At 42.0% G+C, this 21,491-nt stretch overlaps 1 protein-coding gene across 1 annotated transcript; it reads right to left on the bottom strand.

Annotated features, from left to right (window-relative positions):
* Positions 1–1,741: 1,741 nt before the first annotated feature.
* On the bottom strand, positions 1,742–5,920 carry LOC126312625 (uncharacterized). Its single transcript, XM_049992253.1, has 2 exons — positions 5,599–5,920; positions 1,742–1,953 (listed from the first exon to the last, which is right to left on the bottom strand). The coding sequence occupies exons 1-2, from the start codon at positions 5,899–5,901 to the stop codon at positions 1,771–1,773; spliced, it is 486 nt and encodes a 161-aa protein (XP_049848210.1). The 5' UTR covers positions 5,902–5,920; the 3' UTR covers positions 1,742–1,770.
* Positions 5,921–21,491: the final 15,571 nt, after the last annotated feature.

Here is a 21,491-nt window from a genome sequence, read left to right as displayed (position 1 = left end):
CTAGGAATGAAAACGGGAACGGTCGTTGATCCAGAAACATTTAACTAACTGCAGAATCGTTGTAGGATATGTCAGTCATTTGATATATAACATGTTTTACAAGAAGAGTCCTTGCAGTTCAGAGGAAACAACATTCATGAAGTTGTGTATATATTCTGTGAGAATGGATTCAGAAAAAAAATTGGCATGAGGACAGCTTTCAGTGAGTATGAAACAGGTTAATAGCTACAGGATTTGTTGCAGAGTTTTTTGTTCAGTTATTTTGCTAAATCAAAACCTAGCCTGGTCAGCGAGGACTATTTTTTGCCCCTCAGGAATTTCTGTTTTTATACAGCTTTGCCTTCGTAGCATGTGCGTCAATTCATATTCTTAGGCATGGTTCTAATTATCACCACTGTATTTAAGAGTATATAGATAAAAAAAGTTTGCGGAATATCAGATCCGTACGGTTGACTTCTTTTCATCCTCTAGAGCATAGTTATAACGTATCTGACAGGGTTACATTATTAACAGATGAGCAATACTTATCTCAACGAAGTTTATTGATATGTAAATGTCATGAATAATGAACTAGATAACACTCTGTGTGTTTCGTCTGACATTCTTGACGCTGATTGAAATTTCAGCGTACAGAACTTACACTTGTCAGTCGCTAGCAGAAATGTATTACTCTTCTGTAATTTCAAAACGCATTCTTTTTCTAGAACACCACACATAGATTTCAGTGGTACAGTGGACCGTAATTTTGTAGTAAATGGCACCTCTGTGTGTCATATTGATCCGTGAATTACAAACAAGATGCACCGAAATTTTAAGTCAAATTTACGCAGATAGTAGGGGATCCTAAGCGACTGTAAGAAAGCAATATTTAGCGAAAAAGCAAACATGAGGGAGGCACATAAAAATTTGCCACACTCTCTGATGTTAGAGTTCATTGCTCTGTGACACAAGTTCTTAGGAACTGACGTGTAATAGGCCAACTTTACATAACATTATACGGAAAAATACATCAGGTACTTCACCAGGTCCATCAGATATCCACCTGCAAAATTTTGACTCCAACGTGTTTTGGGGTATCCCGTACGGACTTTACCTTCCGCCCTTGGCATGAGGCTCTTCCCTCCCTGTTTCCACCTTTTTCAGGTCGTGTGGTTAATTCTCGTAACAACCACTGGTGATTATTGATCAGAAGAATTTTTTAGTTAATAGCACTATAAATTTTCGTATTTAATTGTCTTCTCTGCTTTCATATGAGTTTCATTGCTTGAAATTGTTGTCAAACTTTGTCGTCAAACTCAAAAACCTGCTGCACTTAATGGCAGGCAGAAAATATCAAACACAATATTCCACGAACGAATGTTTTAGTTGTTGCTGCATCACAGTTTACAAAAAAAATTGCAGCTTTATGCTTACTACCGTTGTATTCTTTTTAAGTGTTAGTATGTTGAAGAAATTATGAATACATACATGGTGCTAATAAAAGGATTAATGAAACAGTTTCAGGAAACTACCATAGTTTGATATAAGTCTTTATTTACAGTACAAACTATAGATAAATACTACAAAGAAGTAAATAAATAGATATAACATCTAATATATCTGCAAAAAACAATATTACGCGTGGAAAGTTTGAGAACTGGAGTAACACAGCCATATCTTTGACGCCATAGAGGCAAAAATTGCTGGAACAACAGCCACAGAGACAGGATCCGTCGAGGGAGTCCCCCCCCCCCCCCCCCCATCGCGCCGTGGAACACCTCGGTCGTTCGCTCACCAGACATCTCGGCAGTTTCCTGCAGAGTCGCGCAGCTGTCCCTCAGGACACGGGATGTCGGGCACGTTGATGAAGCTCAGCAGGCCCTTGTTCCGCGTCGTCGTGTCCGTGACAGCTCTGGCTACCACCGCAGCCCCACTGTCTGCCTTCGCCGCCGTCTTTGTAGTCATCGTCAGAGACTGCAAGGACAATGTTTCGGTCGTCAGATGACAGAACCGTTCTCGACTTCAACATGCATGAACACATCCCCCGTTCTTGACATTTGATGATAACCAAAGCATTAAGAAAAACGTGAATAGCTGGAGTTCTACAAGCGTTACAGTCTGCAGATACAGATTTATAATATTTGCAACATTTCAGCAAATGCACGGAATGCTAAAAAGCATATTTGTGAGAAAAGTCTCCGAAAATTAACTTACAGATACTTGGCAATAAAAAATGGTTCAAATGTCTCTAAGCACTATGGGACTTAACATCTGAGGTCATCAGTCCCCTAGACTCAGAAATACACTATTGGCCATTAAAATTGGTACACCACGAAGATGACGTGCTACATACGCGAAATTTAACCGACAGAAAGAAGATACTGCGATATGCGAATGATTAGGTTTTGATAGCATTCACGCAAGATTGGCGCCGGTGACGACACGTACGACGTCCTGACATGAGGAAAGTTTCCAACAGATTTCTCATGCACAAACAGCAGTTGACCGGCGTTGCCTGGTGAAACGTTGTTGTGATGCCTCGTGTAAGGAGGAGAAATGCGTGCTATCACGTAACCGTCGCATTGTAGTCTATCGCGATTGCGGTTTATCGTAACGCGACAATGACTGTTAACAGAATATGGAATTGTGGGTTCAGGGCGGTATACAGAACGACGTGCTGGATCCTAACGGCCTCGTATCACTAGCAGTCGAGATGACAGGCATCTTATCCGCATGGCTGCAACGGATCGTGCAGCCACGTATCGATCTCTGAGTCAACAGATGGGGACGTTTGCAAGACACCAACCATCTGCACGAACAGTTCGACGAAGTTTGCAGTGGCATGGACAATCAGCTCGCAGACCGTGGCTGCGGCTACCCTTGACGCTGCATCACAGGCAGGAGCGCCTGCCATGGTGTACTCAACGACGAAACTGGGTGCACGAATGGCAAAAATTAATTTTTTCGGTTGAATCCATGTTCTGTTTACAGTATCATGATGGTCGCATTCGTGTTTGGCGACATCGCGGTGAACGCACATTGGAAGCGTGTATTCGTCATCGCCATACTGGCGTATCACCCGGCGTGATGGTGTGGGGTGCCATTGGTTACATGTCTCGGTCACCTCTTGTTCGCATTGAAGCTGCATGGGCAGCTGTACCTGTACAAGTCATCCAAGATCTGTTTGACTCAATGCCCAGGCGTATCGAGGCCGTTATTACGGCCAGAGATGGTTGTTCTGGGTACTGTTTTCTCAGGATCTATGCACCAAAATTGCGTGAAAATGTAATCACATGTCTGTTCTAGTATAATATATTTGTCCAGTGAATACCCGTTTATCATCTGCATTTCTTCTTAGTGTAGCAATTTTAATGGCCAGTAGCGCACTTAAACCTGACTAACCTAAGGACATCACACACATAAATGCCTGGGTCAAAATTCGAACCTTCTACAGTTGCAGCAGCGCGGTTCCGGACTGAAGCGCCTAGAACCGCTCCATCACAGAGGCCGGCTAGCGATAACAGTATATTTGCTAAATACTATTGTACACAACTGTATCTAACATTCACCGATTTCATTTACGATTGAATACTTAAGACCTGAACGTATGCGAAGTGTGAAGGATAGATAGAGAGTGAAATACTTTTTCCTAGTAAGAAGAGCGGAGACAAACGTTTCAATTCTCAGATGGGACACTCCTGATACAATTTAGTCCTGTTCCGAATCGAGAGGGGTGTCAGTCACTCAGTCAATTTCGGCCATACAAAATATGCCGGAGTCGATGTCTGCGAGACGGTGAGTAACAAATGACAGCTAAAAATGCTTTGTATTCTACACTGATATCGTTGGGAAAGGTGTGTAGACAAAATACGTAAGTAAAAGTAGAAGTGTGGCATTTGCGGGTACTATAGATGCACAAGTTCGTTACCTCTAGTGAAATAAATATTATTGGTTGACGACAGCTATGATTAGATTTTAAGAAAACTACTACTCGATGAGACGTACGTCGCTGGCGTGATAGGCTTCCAATTAGTTGGCAGCTTCGCTACTTGTGAAACAGTTTAGAACGTCAGTGCGAGGCCGTCAGAGGTACAAGCGTCTCTAACGCGTCTGAGCTACGTTCGAAAACCACTAATTGCGTATGTGAATCATCAGTAGTTTGTACTGGGTGACAAGGTCCTACCGAGATCTAAGTTACTTGGCACATGTAGAAACCGATTCAGGAAGTGAGATAAATTTTTAGACCGATATCCTCCTCTTAAAGGCGTTTCTGAGATCTGTACAGTAGTACAATAATCCAAGGCATCAATAATCCAAGGCATCTTATTGTCTGCAAAGAATATTGTTCCCAGGACAGCGTGTAAACGCGTCAAACTGTCGAAGTTGACACACTTCCGCATATTTACCTCCCTTAACGTGTAATCATCGCGAATGATCACATGACACTGTAGCGTCAGCCTTGATCCTTATATTCAGCATGGCACAGTTATTTTTCCAAAAACTTCCAGTGCAGATCTTCACAAGCACTATATCACGTTGTGTCTTTTCACGGGTTCTCGTGTGTCACTAAACTATTACAGTCTACTAAAGAATAAACGCTGTATTATATAGGTATACAACAAAAATTCCGTTTTGCTTTGTATTAGTCGAGGGGGTATAGTGTTTAAGAGCCTGGACTCGTATTCAAGAAGGGTTACGCTCTAACTCTTGTGCCACCACGGTGCTTTGCATGTCTCGTAATTCCTGCAAATAAATTAAGTGGCCGTTGTCGTTTCCTCGGACGTTTCTTGTTCCGTCCAAGCTTATTCTCCGTAACTATCAACGTCGGAAGGATGCTGAAGCCTAAACTTGGTTTGCTTTTTCCGCAGTCCTAGAAGACTTCAAAAAGAGAATACGAAAATATTTTTTCTCGTGGCACATACCATGCACTTAAAATGAAACAAAGCTAAGTTGAAGTACAGCGAAGATCAAAACAGTTAGTTATATATGTCATTAGAAATGATGAAGATTGTAGAAAAAGCAAAAAGTTTTGCTGCATAACAAGCAAGATAATAGAATATGTACAAAGCAATATAGAAAATCAGAAGTGGATGGGAAAAGGTGGAGAAAGCTTCCACGAAGAAAAGATTTCTGCTATAATGACACACTGACAAGTAATTGAACAAATATGCCTGATATGCCTGAAATTGTAGAGTACAGTATTGTGCTGAAGTCATACGTGGAGCGGTGGAAAATAAACAGGACGATCTAGAAGCATTTAAAATGTAGTGACTCTAGAAACATTCGAAATGTACTGCTGGTGAAATGTGTAAAAAGGCAGTAGGAATATTATCTAAAGAAATATGAAAATTTCTTAACAAACTATGAGAAATGTTAGTGAAACATGTAATGATGTATCCGGAATGTGACTTGCAGCTTGAAGGAGAAAAAGGAGACTTTCTTAAATGTGCGCAAGAGACTGTCGTTGATGGTGTTCACTGGTATGTGCTGAGACAGAAATGGTAGGACGAAATAGGAAGAGATATGGGTAACATGTAGCTACTCGAAGTTCCGTATCGTTCAAAGTTAAGTACTTATTACTACGCTTGAAATATTTTGGAGGTATCTCCAGTTGCTTACCTCTGTTTGTCGATCCCCTTCCACACCACCCTGCCAACTTTCACTTGTTCCTTTCTGCTGGTCTGGTGGCTCGGTGGCTTCTGGTGTTGTAGTCTCTGGTAGGCTCACAGGGTACCAGTGGAGCAGTAGGAGGAACAGCTGAGTGGGCAGAGGCGGAGCTGGCGGCAGCTGCTGGAGTTGAGACTGCCCCACGGACAGCAGCTGGTGGCTCTGGTGCCAGGTGAAGCCCTGAGGCGGCGCCACCATCGGGTGCGCGCCCACCACTGCCGCGGCCACCACGAGGACTCTGCAGACGCCAGCCATGTGTGCTCTTCGTCTTAGCGCCGTGTGCAGCAGACTGGCTCGTCCTCACACAGGCCACATCTTAAGTACGGTGGCTCAGACGGATTTCGTCAGCGGGCAAGCCCCTCGCTGCAATCAAATGCTAAACATAGCAGCCGCTGAGCCTTCCATAAACAACGCGGATCCCTAAACGGCGACCAAGTGTTGCCTTCCCTATTCTGCTAGTAATCCGCAAAAATTGGACAGACAACCATAGAAGTGCGACATTCATTTAGGAGACGAGAGTTTTTATACTGCTGCTGAACTCTTACTGCTTCCTAATGATATTTAAAAAAAAGATGTAATGTAAAAGACGATCATTTCACTTCCTAATTGCATTTTAAAAATCACGAAATGATTTTATATTTAGGTGATTTTCGATATAATTTAATATTTCATACTTTGAAAAGCAGATACAGTATAAAAAATACTACAATTTCAGAAGAATTGGATGATTTATTCACGAGAACGGGCTTCACAAGTCGAGCAAATCAATATCACGTTGGTACACCTTTGGCGCTTATAGCAGTTATTCGATTTGGAATTGGTTGATAGAGTTGCTCGGTGCTCTCCTGAGGAATAACAAGCCGAATTCTCTCCAATTGGCGGTTTAGACTGCCAAAATCGCGAGATAGTTGGAGGGTCCTGCCCATAATGCTCCAGACGTTCTCAATTGGAGGGATCCGGTGGCACTGACGGCCAAGGCAGGGTTTGGCAACCACAAATACAAGCAGTAAAAACGCTCGTTGTGTACGTGCTGCCATTATCTTGCTGAAATGCAAGCTCAGAGTGGCTTGCCATTAAGAGCAACAAAACGGGACGTAGAATATCGTCGACATACCGCTGTTCTGTAAGTGTGCCCGGATGACAACCAAAGAGGCCCTGCTATTAAATGAAATGACACTCCAGTCCATCACTGCTGGGTTGTCAGGCCGTATGGTGGGCAACTCTCAGGTTTGTACCCCATCGCGCCTCCAACGCTTCTTAGACCCTGAAATCACATTAACTGGAGTAGAATTGTTTCAGAGATGAGGACAGTGGTTGGATACCAACCTGACTGCGCCATAGGCTCGACAACTAGTGTGATTGTTTTGGCTTGGCATTTCTTTTCACAGCAGGATACCTTTGTTTGTCGTGGTTGTCATCCGCGGCACCCTTGCAGCACAACGGTACGTCGAGGTTATTCTAAGCCCTTTCACGGAAGCTACCCTTGGCTTACATATCAGCAAGATAATGCCCGCTCACACACTCCTAGAGTTTCTACTGCCTGTCTTCATTCTTGCGGGATCTTTCTTCGGACAGCAAGGTCGCCAGATCTATCTCCAGTCGAGAAAGTTAGGAGCATTATGGGCAGGCCCTCCAACCAGCTACGGATTCTGACGATGAAACACGCCAATTGGATGCTATCCAACAACTATGTCAATCGATACCAAGCTGAATACCGGCTTACGTGATGATGATGAAGTCACCTACTCCTTGACAGAACGTAGAGGACGATGCGGGAGACACGCACCGCTGTACTAGGCAAGGTCCTAGTGGAGATGGTGTGCCATTGCCTTCCTCCGACCGGAATGGGGATGAATGATGATGATGAAGACGACGCAACAACACCCAGTCATGTGGAGGAAGGTGAAAGTCCCTGACCCCACCGGGAATCGAACTATGGACCCGTGTTCGGGAAGCGAGAACGCTACGGCGAGACCAAGAGCAGCGGACATACCAACGCGTTATTGACTTGCTCAATTTGTGAAACTCTCCCTGTTCAATAAATCGTCCAGTTTTTTTGAAACTGTAATGAATTTAAAATACAGATGACAGATGAGACAAAGACGACCATTTTTTGTCAAGCAAAACGTATGTTTTGGTTCGCCGTTCAAGATTTATGCGCATCGTCATGATGTGGACCGCTACCTAGCGACCTGCAGCGCAGCTTCTGGTGAGTTTGTTATTCTGTGAAGTCGTGCCAGTCCTGTTATTCACCTTCTTTTGTTGTAACATTGTAGCTACAGTGGCGAGCATCTTTCTGTTAGTACTCAATGAAACATGATGAGGGGAAATGGAAGAGCAGCTGTTCGTATCTACGAAAATCGGTTGCCTAGCAGAAAACACCTACACCAGTCTTTTGTTGATGTGACGTGTGACGTGAGAAAACCAGGTTTTAAGGGTGAAGTGATCCGTAGATTTAACAGTGAACCTTCAAGCAACAATTGTATGTGGTAGCCCGTTGTATTGGAATATATCACCTATCAGTTTGGCGAGTAGTGCAGTACACCATCTATACGTATACCACCATATGCATGCATGTCTGAAGCAGATTTTTTTCCCTTACAGATGACACCTTTTTTACGCGTCTCAGGTATTTTAGCAGCAGAAGCAGACTCGTCTGTAACTATGAGAACCCGCATGCGGTCGCTGATTGATCGCAAGACGAAAGTTCACCATAAAGATGTGGGCGGGAATTAACAATAATAATCTTCTAAGAATGTAATATTGTCACCTAGGTTAACTGGAGACAGCAGTTCCGGAACTGCTGGACAATGAATCGCTTGCTGTGAGCAGAAGCCTTGGGCTCCAGCACGATGCAGCCCCGACACACTTGTGTTGACGCCCGCGTGAATGTAAAAGTCGGTTTTGGGGAACATTGGATAAGACGAATTAGACCTGTGGCGTTGCCAGCGCATTGGTCTGACTTGACGACCCTAGATTACTTTGTTTGGAATCATGTCAAGGGTATGGTTTATGTTCCTCCAATTGTCACTAGAACTGAGCCACGAATCACAGATGCACTCCACCAAATGCGACAGGATGTGCTCGCCAGAGATAGGCAGGGATTGATATGAAGGTGTGCAGCACTTATTGAGACGTAGGGTGAAATGTTTGAACCATTCAAGTAAACTACTCTCAGAACATGCCTAATAATAATAAACAGTATTTTTTATCCAATTTTAGTTATTCATTATGATGGCCTTAAGAACGCGTTCAAAACTATACATTCCTTAATTAAAAAGTTAGCCTTTTTGTGTGACACTTCATTCCGCAGTGCTCATAGCTCTTGAGGCGGACATTTTAGAGTTGATGTTTCGTACCCTTTATTGCTTCGAATGCTTGATCCCTATATTTCACTGAACACTGACCATTTCTCGAGGGACACCCTGCATATGTAACATTTATATTGTTGCATAAAGTACATGCATCGGAAGTGGATCTAAGAAACATTTCCGATAGCCTTTGTACAAATTCCGGGCAAGCTCTCTACCAGCATGGTGTAATGCGTAAATATCCCAAGTGAAAAATTGGTACTATTCCTACCGCTTGCAATATTTGTAGCTACCCTGTGGGCGGCTTCGGTAACGATCCATAATCATATTCCGCATATCTCCATCACTTCACTGCTAAATCAAGATGTGTTCACAATTGAATCATCGACCTGCAAATCTGTGAGCTACAGAAATTTCTATAGCTTCAACTGCACGCCACCATATCACTATGACTTATTTAGCATCACCCAACAGAAAATATTATTTCTAGAAGCCTACATATGATCAATGTGTCGACATACTTATGCAGCAATGTGGCGCAGGGATAACTGCCGGAAGTAGCATTCGAGCGTAAGGCGGTTCAAACCCTTTGTGGCTATGCAGACTAAAGTTTTTAGTTACCTGCTTTAATCGTTTAATGAAAATGCCCGGATGGTTGCTTTGAATAGGGTACGATCGGTATCCCCCCCCCCAATGAGCCATGGACCTTGCCGTTGGTGGGGAGGCTTGGGTGCCTCAACGATACAGATAGCCGTACCGTAGATGCAACCAGGGAGACGAAAATGTAATAGTCATGGGTGACTGGAATTCGAAAGTAGGAAAAGGAAGAGAAGGAAACGTAGTAGGTGAATATGGATTGGGGGAGAGAAATGAAAGAGAAAACCGCCTGGTAGAATTTTGCACAGAGCACAACTTAATCATAGCTAACACTTGGTTCAAGAATCATAAAGGAAGGCTGTATACATGGAAGAACCCTGGAGATACTAGAAGGTTTCAGATAGATTATATAATGGTAAGACGGAGATTTAGGAACCAGGTTTTAAATTGTAAGACATTTCCAGGGGCAGATGTCGACTCTGACCACAGTCTATTGGTTATGACCTGTAGATTAAAACAAAAGAAACTGCAAAAAGGTGGGAAGTTAAGGAGATGGGACCTGGATAAACCAGAGGTTGTACAGAGTTTCAGGGAGAGCATAAGGGAACAATTGAGAGGAATGGGAGAAAGAAATACAGTAGAAGACGAATTGGTAGCTTTGAGGGATGAAGTAGTGAAGGCAGCAGAGGATCAAGTAGGTAAAAAGACGAGGGCTAGTAGAAATCCTTGGGCAACAGAAGAAATATTGAATGTAATTGATGAAAGGACAAAATATAAAAATGCAGTACATGAAGCAGGGAAAAAGGAATACAAACGTCTCAAAAATGAGATCGACAGGAAGTGCAAAATGGCTAAGCAGGGATGGCTAGGTGACAAATGTAAGGATGTAGAGGCTTATCTCACTAGGGGTAAGATAGATACTGCCTACAGGAAAATTAAAGAGACCTTTGCAGATAAGAGAACCACTTGTATAAACATCAAGAGCTCATATGGAAACCCAGTTCTAAGCAAAGAAGGGAAAGCAGAAAGGAGGAAGGAGTATATAGAGGGTCTATACAAGGGCGATGCACTTGAGGACAATATTACGGAAATGGAAGAGGATGTAGATGAAGATGAAATGGGTGATATGATATTGCGTGAAGAGTTTGACAGAGCACTGAAAGACCTGAGTTGAAACAAAGCCCCCGGAGTAGACAACATTCCATTGGAACTACTGACGGCCTTGGGAGAGCCAGTCCTGACAAAACTCTACCATCTGGTGAGCAAGATGTTTGAAACAGGCGAAATACCCTCAGACTTCAAGAATAATATAATAATTCCAATCCCAAAGAAAGCAGGTGTTGACAGATGTGAAAATTACCGAACAATCAGTTTAATAAGCCACAGCTGCAAAATACTAACACGAATTCTTTACAGACGAGTGGAAAAACTAGTAGAAGCCGACCTCGGGGAAGATCAGTTTGGATTCCGTAGAAATACTGGAACACGTGAGGCAATACTGACCCTACGACTTATCTTAGAAGAAAGATTAAGGAAAGGCAAACCTACGTTTCTAGCATTTGTAGACTTAGAGAAAGCTTTTGACAATGATGACTGGAATACCCTCTTTCAAATTGTGAAGGTGGCAGGGGTAAAATACAGGGGGCGAAAGGCTATTTACAATTTGTACAGAAACCAGATGGCTGTTATAAGAGTCGAAAGACATGAAAGGGTAGCAGTGGTTGGGAAGGGAGTGAGACAGGGTTGTAGCCTGTCCCCGATGCTATTCAATCTGTATATTGAGCAAGCAGTAAAGGAAACAAAAGAAAAATTCGGAGTAGGTATTAAAATCCATGGAGAAGAAATAAAAACTTCGAGGTTCGCCGATGACATTGTAATTCTGTCAGAGACAGCAAAGGACTTGGAAGGGGAATTGCACGGAATGGGCAGTGTCTTGAAAGGAGGATATAAGATGAACATCAACAAAAGCAAAAGGAGGATAATGGAATGTAGTCGATTTAAGTCGGGTGATGCTGATGGAGTTAGATTAGGAAATGAGACACTTGAAGCAGTAAAGGAGTTTTTCTATTTGTGGAGCAAAATAACTGATGATGGTCGAAGTAGAGAGGATATAGAATGTAGACTGGCAATGGCAAGGAATGCGTTTCTGAAGAAGAGTAATTTGTTAACATCGAGTATAGATTTAAGTGTCAGGAAGTCGTTTGTGAAAGTATTTGTATGGAGTGTAGCCATGTATGGATGTGAAACATGGACGATAAATAGTTTGGACAAGAAGAGAATAGAAGCTTTCGAAATGTAGTGCTACAGAAGAATGCTGAAGATTAGATGGGTAGATCACGTAACTAATGAGGAAGTATTGAATAGGATTGGGGAGAAGAGACGTTTGTGGCACAACTTGACAAGAAGAAGGGATCGGTTGGTAGGACATGTTCTGAGGCATAAAGGGATCACCAATATAGTATTGGAGGGCAGCGTGGAGGGTAAAAATCGTAGAGGGAGACCAAGAGATGAATACACTAAGCAGATTCAGAAGGATGTAGACTGCAGTAGGTACTGGGAGATGAAGAAGCTTGCATAGGATAGAGTAGCATGGAGAGCTGCATCAAACCAGTCTCAGGACTGACGACCACAACAACAACACGATCGGTATCTTACCCCTCCTTCCCCAACAGAGTTTCTGCCACATTTCTCGTCACCAGGTTGTCGCCAGGACGTGAAACTCTAACGTTCGCTCTTACTTCGGTCATTGTCCTTCCCATTCAACGGTTACCTGTTACGTGACTCAGTCATTCTGCTATGATACTTGGCGATATATCGGAGCAACATGTGCCTGATTAGAGAAACAGATAATTATTCGAAGACCTGAGGAAATCCATTACTTTGTGCATGCCCATTTACACTTCCAACACCGGATGAAAAGTTTTCAGCACAAATATTGTATACTTACGTTATACAATGTTGCACAACTTATGGTAATTACAAACTCTTTTGTGATTTTTGTCTCTTGTTTTTGCGGTTTCCATTCACCCCACTACAAGATGGGAACAGTACGATGCGTATTAGTTATTACATACTTGTATAACGAAACAACCATTCATCCCTTCTCTCATCAAGCAGAAAAACACGTACAGGTTATTATAGTACCGTTCATGTTGGCTGATTTCGCAATGATTGAAATGAACGAAATACAGCTGCCGGCCGGAGTGGCCGAGCGGTTCTAGGCGCTACAGTCTGGAACCGCGCGACCGCTACGGTCGCAGGTTCGAATCCTGCCTCGGGAATGGATATGTGTGATGTCCTTAGGTTAGTTAGGCTTAAGTAGTTCTGAGTTTTAGGGGACTGATGACCTGAGAAGTTAAGTCCCATAGTGCTCAGAGTCATTTGAACCATTTTGAAATACAGCTCTTCGGAGAAACCACACACACAGGAAGTGCAAGACAGTGCTAAGGAGTGCGGAGTGGTGAAGGGGAGAATGAAATACGGAGCTGAGAGGGCTGGTAAACGACGTTGTCAGAATGGGAGACAGGAAAACTTCGGTCGGTCCTAAGGGATTTGATACTCTGTAGCGCCGCAGATACGAGATTCCGGTCAATGGACATACTATGAATACACTGTTTAGTGCTGATATAATGGTGCTAAAGGCATTTATAGAAACGTGCCAGTTAACACGTAAAGATCTGCAGATCTGCAGATCTATATAGACAATTGTTTCTGCGTCTCTCATACGCGGATTGTCAATCGTGGGAAAGATATCACGGTTGACTGTTTCCACGATGGTAATACGAAACTTTAAAGTGAAGATCATCTGATATGTTCTCTGTAGGACTGGTATGCAGTGAAAAACTTTCAACCAAGTACGAGAGCGTCCACATACACAAACACACACACACACACAGAGAGAGAGAGAGAGAGAGAGAGAGAGAGAGAGAGAGAGAGAGAGAGACAGAAAGAGAGAGAGAGGGAGGGAGAGAAGAAACAGTATAAGTTGACGGGTATTGTAGATGCATTCTGCTGTGGCGATGCATACCGGAATCCACACTTAGGCATTCTGGACGATCTATGAATGGTTCAGAGTACGAGTGTAAGGGTGCTAAGGAAGTTAGCGAAGACGTGCCAGTCCACATGCGAGCCGGCTGCTTCCGCCTGTCTCTCGCGCGAGACGCGCCTTCCAGGAACATTCTGCGCCGGCGCCCGTATGTGCTCCTCGAGGCCGTGCGTGGAATTTTCCGGCGACTGCGGAAACACGTCATATTTACGTACGATAACCATAGCGGAGCGCGACCTACGGTGTCAACTGTTTTTGGTCGCGTCGTTCTACTCCTGCAATCTCAAAATTTTCAAAGTACCAATTATTAGCACCATTTAAGGCTTAGAAGCTTATAAATATATGGCCTTTCAGGAAAGTGAAGTCCGATCAGTCGCGAAAGGGAAACTACACTGAAATCCGATGGAAGTTTGTATATATATGTTGGACAGTGTCTCCAGTGTGCACGATGATCGCGTCAGGTCGCTGTTTCCAGTTCTGAGCGCACAGTGAACACGTAACGGTGCCTAGAAAATATTGTATTCCGACAAGTAGGGGTGCCTGTGAGAGATCTCAACTGATTTCATGCATAACATACAACACCACAGTAAAGCATTTCCTTCTTCATGACAATTCTCAGCAATGGGGACGCTCCTGCAATGTTTTCGATGCGAAGTGGCTGATCAGCCGCCATACATACCGGACTTTGAATCCTCTGATTTTCATCTCTGGTCACATGAACCGTTGGCTGTGAAGACAACATTTTGGCGCAGACAACAAGCTACAGATTACCGTAGAGAATTGGCAGAAAGCATAGGCTGGTGCCTTCTACGATGAGGGTGTTGGAAAGTTGGTACAACGCTACGACAAATGTCTCAGTAGGAGCGGCGACTATGTAGAGAAGTAGCTGCAAGGTTTAGCAAACTGTTGCCAAAAACACACTTTCTTTTATTTTAAGTGCGTTTTCTGTTTCACGAGTGTCACGTCATCGAGCTACACGTTTAAAACAAAGACTTGATAAATCACTTGCGACGGGTCAGGCTCTTATCGCGCAGTTTCCTTTCCCTGAAAGAAAATCCACCTACCTCGTTTCTTAGGTAGTTGCTGCACTCGCCTCTCCTGATAGCAGCTACTGGAAAAATTGCAGAAAAGCAGTGTTGAAGAAACTGCAATTTAATAGCCGCTCACCGGAGGCCGCGATACATGTTTGCTGAAATACAATCTATGAGCAATCTTCCTAAATAAATTGAGTTATTGGAATGGTAGTAATTGTTTACTCAAACGAGAACGCGAAGTTGGTAATTCTATTTAAGCTCTTTATTGTCTTTAAGCCTGATCATCAGCCCGCTAATCTACGTTTGAAGAAAGTTCAGTTCACAATTCTATCCACACTCAAACCCCGCCAGAATTAGCTTTCAAAGTTACGGAATTTACTTAACTGCAACACAGACGATTTTCTAACATACACGTTTGCAGTCGATGTTCAATAATAGTTCGTTTTTTAACGTTAATGCTCGCCATAAGCACTTAGTAAAAGTTTACGAAGTACCGCCACGCTTTTAATTATTAAAGTTACTCGCGTCTTTCGCGGAACGAAAAGTCACAACTCGCTCAAACTCACACTACGCGTTACTGGACTCTTCCAGTCTCAAATCGCACAGTACCGAACCGATGAAGCCGTTTTATGACTTCATTTTACACATTATTCGCGAGGACACATCAAGCATGTCTCTTCTCGATCACAGTTCCTTCGCGACTCCTCATCCACTCGCGACTCCCTCTCCTAGTCTGCTAACCGTCCTCGCATCTCATTGGCTCACACATCACACAGCCAATCAGAATTAACTCTTTGGGTGCGCCTCGCGCCAAAATCTAGCACGCACCAGTCATGACTTCTGAATCATTTACGTCATGATTTCTTGTTACACAAAATTTACTGTATAATTTAACAAACCGAAAGGAAAACTAGACTTTACTTTATTTCCAGAAATTATTTAAATACTCGCGAACGTTCTGGCTGCTTGTACAATACCATACACTCTTGGACATCCGACATTCACTAAGATGGGGAACCACTGGCGACTCTGTTCCCACGGTTACATCGTCTGAACACTTGCGAGTTCCAACCTAGATTTTATACACTTGCAAAGAATGGCGAATGTCCCTCTTTCATTCACTCAGGCACACTCATTCACTCTCACCTACTCATATAAAATAACTGTTCACAAAAATTCAAAACATTTATGGTTTTAACAAAGTTATAGGTGAATTTCTAAAAGTAAAATTCTCAAAATAAATACAAAAGCACGGAAGGTGATTTTGTTTCATAGTTGGATGGTCACTGAAGGTGATCTATACATAATGGTATTTATTTAGACTCGAAAATTGTAGAAATTTGCGTTTTCTGTAAGATTTTTCTAATTTCCAAAATATGCAGGTTTCAAAGCTCAAATTTGGATGACTTATTTTTATTCATAACAGAAACTAGTATATTAACTTTTAATTTCCTCAGGTTCCTCAGTTAGAAGTTATTAAAGATGAAAGTTCCACGTTATACACGCGGCTAGTTAGCGCACAGGTCTTACATTCTCACGGTACAGACATGCCATATGGTCGTGACGTCAGACGAACGGACACCGGTAATCTGCCCGCTACAGCACATATGCTAATCTGATGGCTACTTTACAGTCTGTCTACATTTCACAGTAAATATTTGATAGAAAACTGTGCGCTCGCACTAGTTGCGACGCCACACACCTCCTGAGGAAACTAAATTTTTTCATTCATGACAAACTTTTAGTTTTCTAAAAAAATTTCTATTAAAGATTTACTCAAACAGCTATTTAACATTTATAGTTCCTGTACATCAATCATCCACTTATACCTAGGGCTGACGACCTACAAAACATCTTATATCTAAACATGCACTTTTATCATCATTCAAAAAAAAATTTTTCAGATTACAAAATTCTATTTACAAGTTCCTGAAAGAGAAAACAAACCTAAATACTATCTTGATGTACGTCACACGCACACTAACACTACTATCGCTATGGTGAGCGTCACTTTTTTACCACTTACACTTAAGATTTTGATAGCACTCGTAGTTCGACCGGGTCCTGCTTGGGAGGTCCATTTCAAGTCTCGTGCTACCACCTCTGTTTACTTCGGCGCACCTGAAACATCAGCTGGCCTCAGTTCCCTTTCTAACTGCTACGTCTTAACCTACAGCAGCGATAAATGGCGCTATCTGCTTGACTCTAAAGTCTCATATTTTTGATAAAATTTACTTTACAGTATGTACAATTTTCAAATTTTTTTTTTTTTTTTTTAAGTGAAAAGTGAATTGACTTTCCTAATGCAGTACCGAAGTGGCACATTTACTCTTTAATTACTTCTTCATCTCATAATCAAACAAGTTATGGTTACATAAGAAATACTAAGAAAAACAATTCCTACAAATAGTTCACAAATACATAATAAATCTCCGCCAGCACTGGTGACTCTCCAGTTCCTGTACAATACACAACAATATAAAATATACACAAAATTATCAATATTACAATTCTGTCTCCAGGCAATCTCCTGTAGTCCTGTATCATAAATTAAACACTGAAAAATACATATTTACTTATTCATTTATCAACACTACAATCCTTATACTAATCTCTACGACAAACTTGGGGAGCTTTGTGTGTCTCTGGTCAAAAATGGAATCGATGTCATGGGTACTTTCCTCATCTCACATATCTGGAGTTACTTCAATTTCTTGTCAACATCAGGTTTTCTCTAGTCACATTCGGGTTTAATTTACAACTCTCATACTCATACTTCACACACTCAGGTTAGTATTTGTTAAAGCGTTTCCTACTAATCTGCGAAACCTCGTTACCCATACTTTCTAACATACATCCACCTCCTGAGTTACCAACGTCGCCTCAGCTCTGTTTACATTCGTAGCCTCACTTCCTTTTGTTTACAAACATCTCCTCTGTTTACCAACAAACGCCACCTCTGGTTACCAACATTAAGCTTTTTATTTACTCACCTTCGTAGCCTCACTTTTTCCTAATATCGAGCTAGCCAAACACTATGCTCATTCTTTCTCCTTTTCTCACATATTTCTCTTCATTTGACAGTCAGTCCTGCTGCACTGTCCCTTTAACTTAACTTCCTTTACCCCTTTGACAGTCAACCTTGTTGCACTGTACCTTTACTCATTTTACCACTAAATCACCTCCTGAGGCTCTGACTTCATTGAACAGACAGTTTTGCTGTACTGCTCCATTTCCTTTCCTAAACATTAGCTTAATGCTACGTCTTAACATATCGTTCTGTTACTTAACAAACAGCTTCAATGTTCGTCACCATATTTTCTGAGGCTCTTACATTTCTTAGTTATTTTACCTTTCTAAGGGCATTACTCACACCTTAGGCCAAACATTTATTTTACTGAGACTTATTACTTATCTGAGGTATCTTAATCCTTTTTGATTTTCTCTTACACTCATTCCTTACGCTTAACCTATACTGCACTGAGGTTCTTTCCTACTCATTACTTAAACACTTTATCACTTAAAAACTACGATAGAGAAGAAGGAAAGACGATAGAATTTTACTTCTGAATGAAAGAAGAGGTAGGTTGACAATACGGAAAAGAAAGTGGAAGAAATATTGTCAAACGACTCGAGACCTAGTGCTCGTCACGCACTTAGCTCTGCAAAGAGTGCAAAGCTCTCTGAGGTATCTACTCACTCCTGGCCACGTCTCTCTTTTGAACATATCTTTTCAAATCCACAATGTTCCTAAGCCCTAACACCTTATGTGATTTCACAAACTCCAGTCTATAAGCATTTGGGTGAGGCTTCTCTACGATTCTAAATGGGCCCACGTACTCATCGGTAAACTTCTTTGTTTCTGACGTAAGTTTCTTAGATCTTTCCCTAGTTTTCACTAGCACTAGATCCCCTACCTGAAAACTAGTGGGATCAGCTCTTGCGTCATGCCTTCTCTTTCTTTCCAGGGCCTTCTTTCTTATATTAATACGTGCCAGTCTCTCCTTCTCTTCGATGGCTATGTCTGTGAGATTTGGAAACTCGACCAGGTCGAATAAAATATTATTCGGCCTAATGTCACACATTAGCTCTACTGGCGCATATCCTGTGGCTTCATGCTTCAGATGGTTTATTACTTCTTCGAAGTATTCAATATAATTGGCCCAAGCGGAGTGTTTTTTATGACAATATGTTCTACACAATCTGTTTAACTCCTTCATAATTCGCTCACACATGTTCCCTTGAGGAAAGTACGCGGAGATTTTTATGTGATCGATACCTCTCTGTTGTAAACATTCACTAAATTTCTTAGAGATAAACTGGGGCCCATTGTCTGACAATATTGCCTTTGGCACTCCTATCTTCCCAAAATAGTCCTTCTCCAACTTATTCACTAATACTTTAGAGTTGGCTTTCTTAATTGGGTAAAATTTTACGTACTTAGTAAACCCATCCACCAATTTTATGGCCCTCAATACTTCATCCAATAACATACAGTGTTCCTCCCACGTTGGTGTCGATATCAAAACGTCGTCTACATACACTGTAATTCTTCTTAGTAGATGGTCCCCTAATACCTGCGACATAGCTCTTACAAAGGCACATACACTTATATTTAAACCAAACGGCACCACCTTATACTGATAACATCTACCTTCGAATAAGAATGCCGTGTACTTTCTTGATTCCTTTGCTAACGGTAGGTTCCAATATCCACAGGTCACATCCATGGATGTAAAGAACTTAGCACCTTTAAACTTTTGTAGCAGTTCTTCAATATTCTCCGGACGGTCACTCTCAGGTAGTACTATTTTGTTTAATGCTCGAGCATCCAACACTAGTCTAATTGAGCCATCCTTCTTAGGAACTATGACTAGCGGGTTATTGTACACACTAACAGCCCTTTCAATAATTCCCCACTCTAACATATTTTGAATTAAGTCACGTACTGCCTCCTTATGTACTTCTGGGATTGCAAATGGTTTTTTGAAGAAATGAGCGTCTTTCTGCACTGTCAAAAAACACTCATAATCCTTTACTAGCCCTGGTTGATCTGAGAAAACCTCGGCATGTTTGACTAGTATTTGTCTTAAATCGTTTTTCCTTGCTTCATCAATATCAATTAATTCTAGTAATTTCTCCTCGATCCTATTTCTGACACTCACAAGCTCAGACGGATCCTCTACTTTTTTGCCACCGTACTCATTATAGCCCTCCAAGAATTTCTCTGTTTTACAAATACATATAGGAAAATCATTCTGCTCAGGATCCTCACATAGCTGCTTACCGATGAAAGGTATAGTAATTAGTTTACCCTTAATTTTTACCATAACATCATTGGTAGAAAAATTCACCCATCCTTCATATTTATTCAAAAAGTCAGCCCCCACCAATATGTCTACACTCAGTCCATTTATAACTAAGAAGTTCTGTCTTATTTCTACTTCCTTAAATGCTATGGGTAGAAACACTTCCTGTTTTACTGTCTTCTTAGTCTTACCGGTTGCTACTACAATGTTCAAGCCACTTACTGGCATCTTAACAATCTGTTTACTGTTAGGGAGTTCATTTACCAAGTTCTGGGATACTGCACAGACTTCCGATCCAGTATCTATCAAACATTTAACTGGTTCATTTAATACTCTTAGCTCTACTATCGGTTGCCCTAAGTACTCTTTATTTATTTTGGGTTCTGCTTCCTCCAATAAATCTTGCACAATTTCTCTCCTTTCGAAGCCTGTCTTTTGGGTGGCAATCACATTCACACTTACAGGGTTTATTTCATGCTTATTATCACCCTCAATTCTAGTGGCAGCTCCTATTAGCCTATCCACTATTGCTAAGTCAAAACATTTTTCCAATGTTTCCCCCTCTTTCTCATTAACATCCTTTTCTACGACCCTATCCAAGGCGTCGTCATTAACCTCTACCTCCTCCTCTAATCTATCCTCTTCTTCGTAACTATCTACAACATCAATTATCTTATCAAGCACAGTCACAACCCTGCCATTATTACTGTTCTCACCCCTATCCGACAGCTCTTCATTAGTTTTACTGGGCATAATGTCTTTCTGATTATTACCCTTATAACTAGTACTTAGTTCTTCAATAAGTGGCTTCTTATGATTATTCTTACAGTTAATTGGTTCATTAACCTCCACTTGACTTAAAGCTACTATCTCTGTCTGTTTTACGTTATCCTCCCTAAATTTTGTAGCAACAACATTTATGTTAGGTGGTCGTTCAGGCTGCTTTCTTATGAATGGTTTTGCCAGCGGATTTAACTTTAAACGCTGTTGCCTACGATCGCCAGCACACTCGTAGACAATTAATGGTTTTCCGAGCGCGGTGCGTCATCACTATGCCTCCAGCTGACCGCCTCACCTCCTGACATCTGTCGGCCGCTGTCATACTGCTCGCGTTCATTGAACCTGTTAACATATGTTCTTCCTCTACCACGTGAACTGCCACGGTATCCGCCGCCTCTCTGAACACCCATCCTATTAATGTTTACATCCGCGCGATTGTCATTCTGCCTAGCAGGCGGGCGATGCTCCCTCCTCATGTTTTCTTCTTCTTTTTGGACGGATTCAACCCTTTCTAAATACTGTACGAACTTGTCAATGTTATCTCGGGGCGCAGATATGATCTTAGTTTTCCAGTTCCACGGTAGCTTATTTTCTACCCCTAATATGATCTGTTCTGTTTCTAACTTATTACTAAGGTAGGACAGAGTTGTTACCCACCTTTGAACAAATCGTTTGATGCCCTCTCTCTTGGGGTCATACTTCTCTCCCGACCAGAACCGATTAAGAACATCCATCTGCTTTCTCTTTCCCCAGTATTCCTCAAAGAACG

Source organism: Schistocerca gregaria, chromosome 1, assembly GCF_023897955.1.
Source record: "Schistocerca gregaria isolate iqSchGreg1 chromosome 1, iqSchGreg1.2, whole genome shotgun sequence".
In the NCBI taxonomy this organism is placed as follows: Eukaryota; Metazoa; Arthropoda; class Insecta; order Orthoptera; family Acrididae; genus Schistocerca; species Schistocerca gregaria.
The sequence above is the reverse complement of the archived record's forward strand: the minus strand, read 5'-3'. Positions and strand labels throughout refer to the sequence as shown.

Coding starts and splice junctions, on each gene's coding strand:
- LOC126312625 (XM_049992253.1), bottom strand. CDS start 5,901: ATGGCTGGCGTCTGCAGAGTCCTCGTGGTGGCCGCGGCAGTGGTGGGC. Junction 1,954..5,598: donor AAGGGGATCGACAAACAGAG/GTAAGCAACTGG, acceptor TTGTCCTTGCAG/TCTCTGACGATGACTACAAA.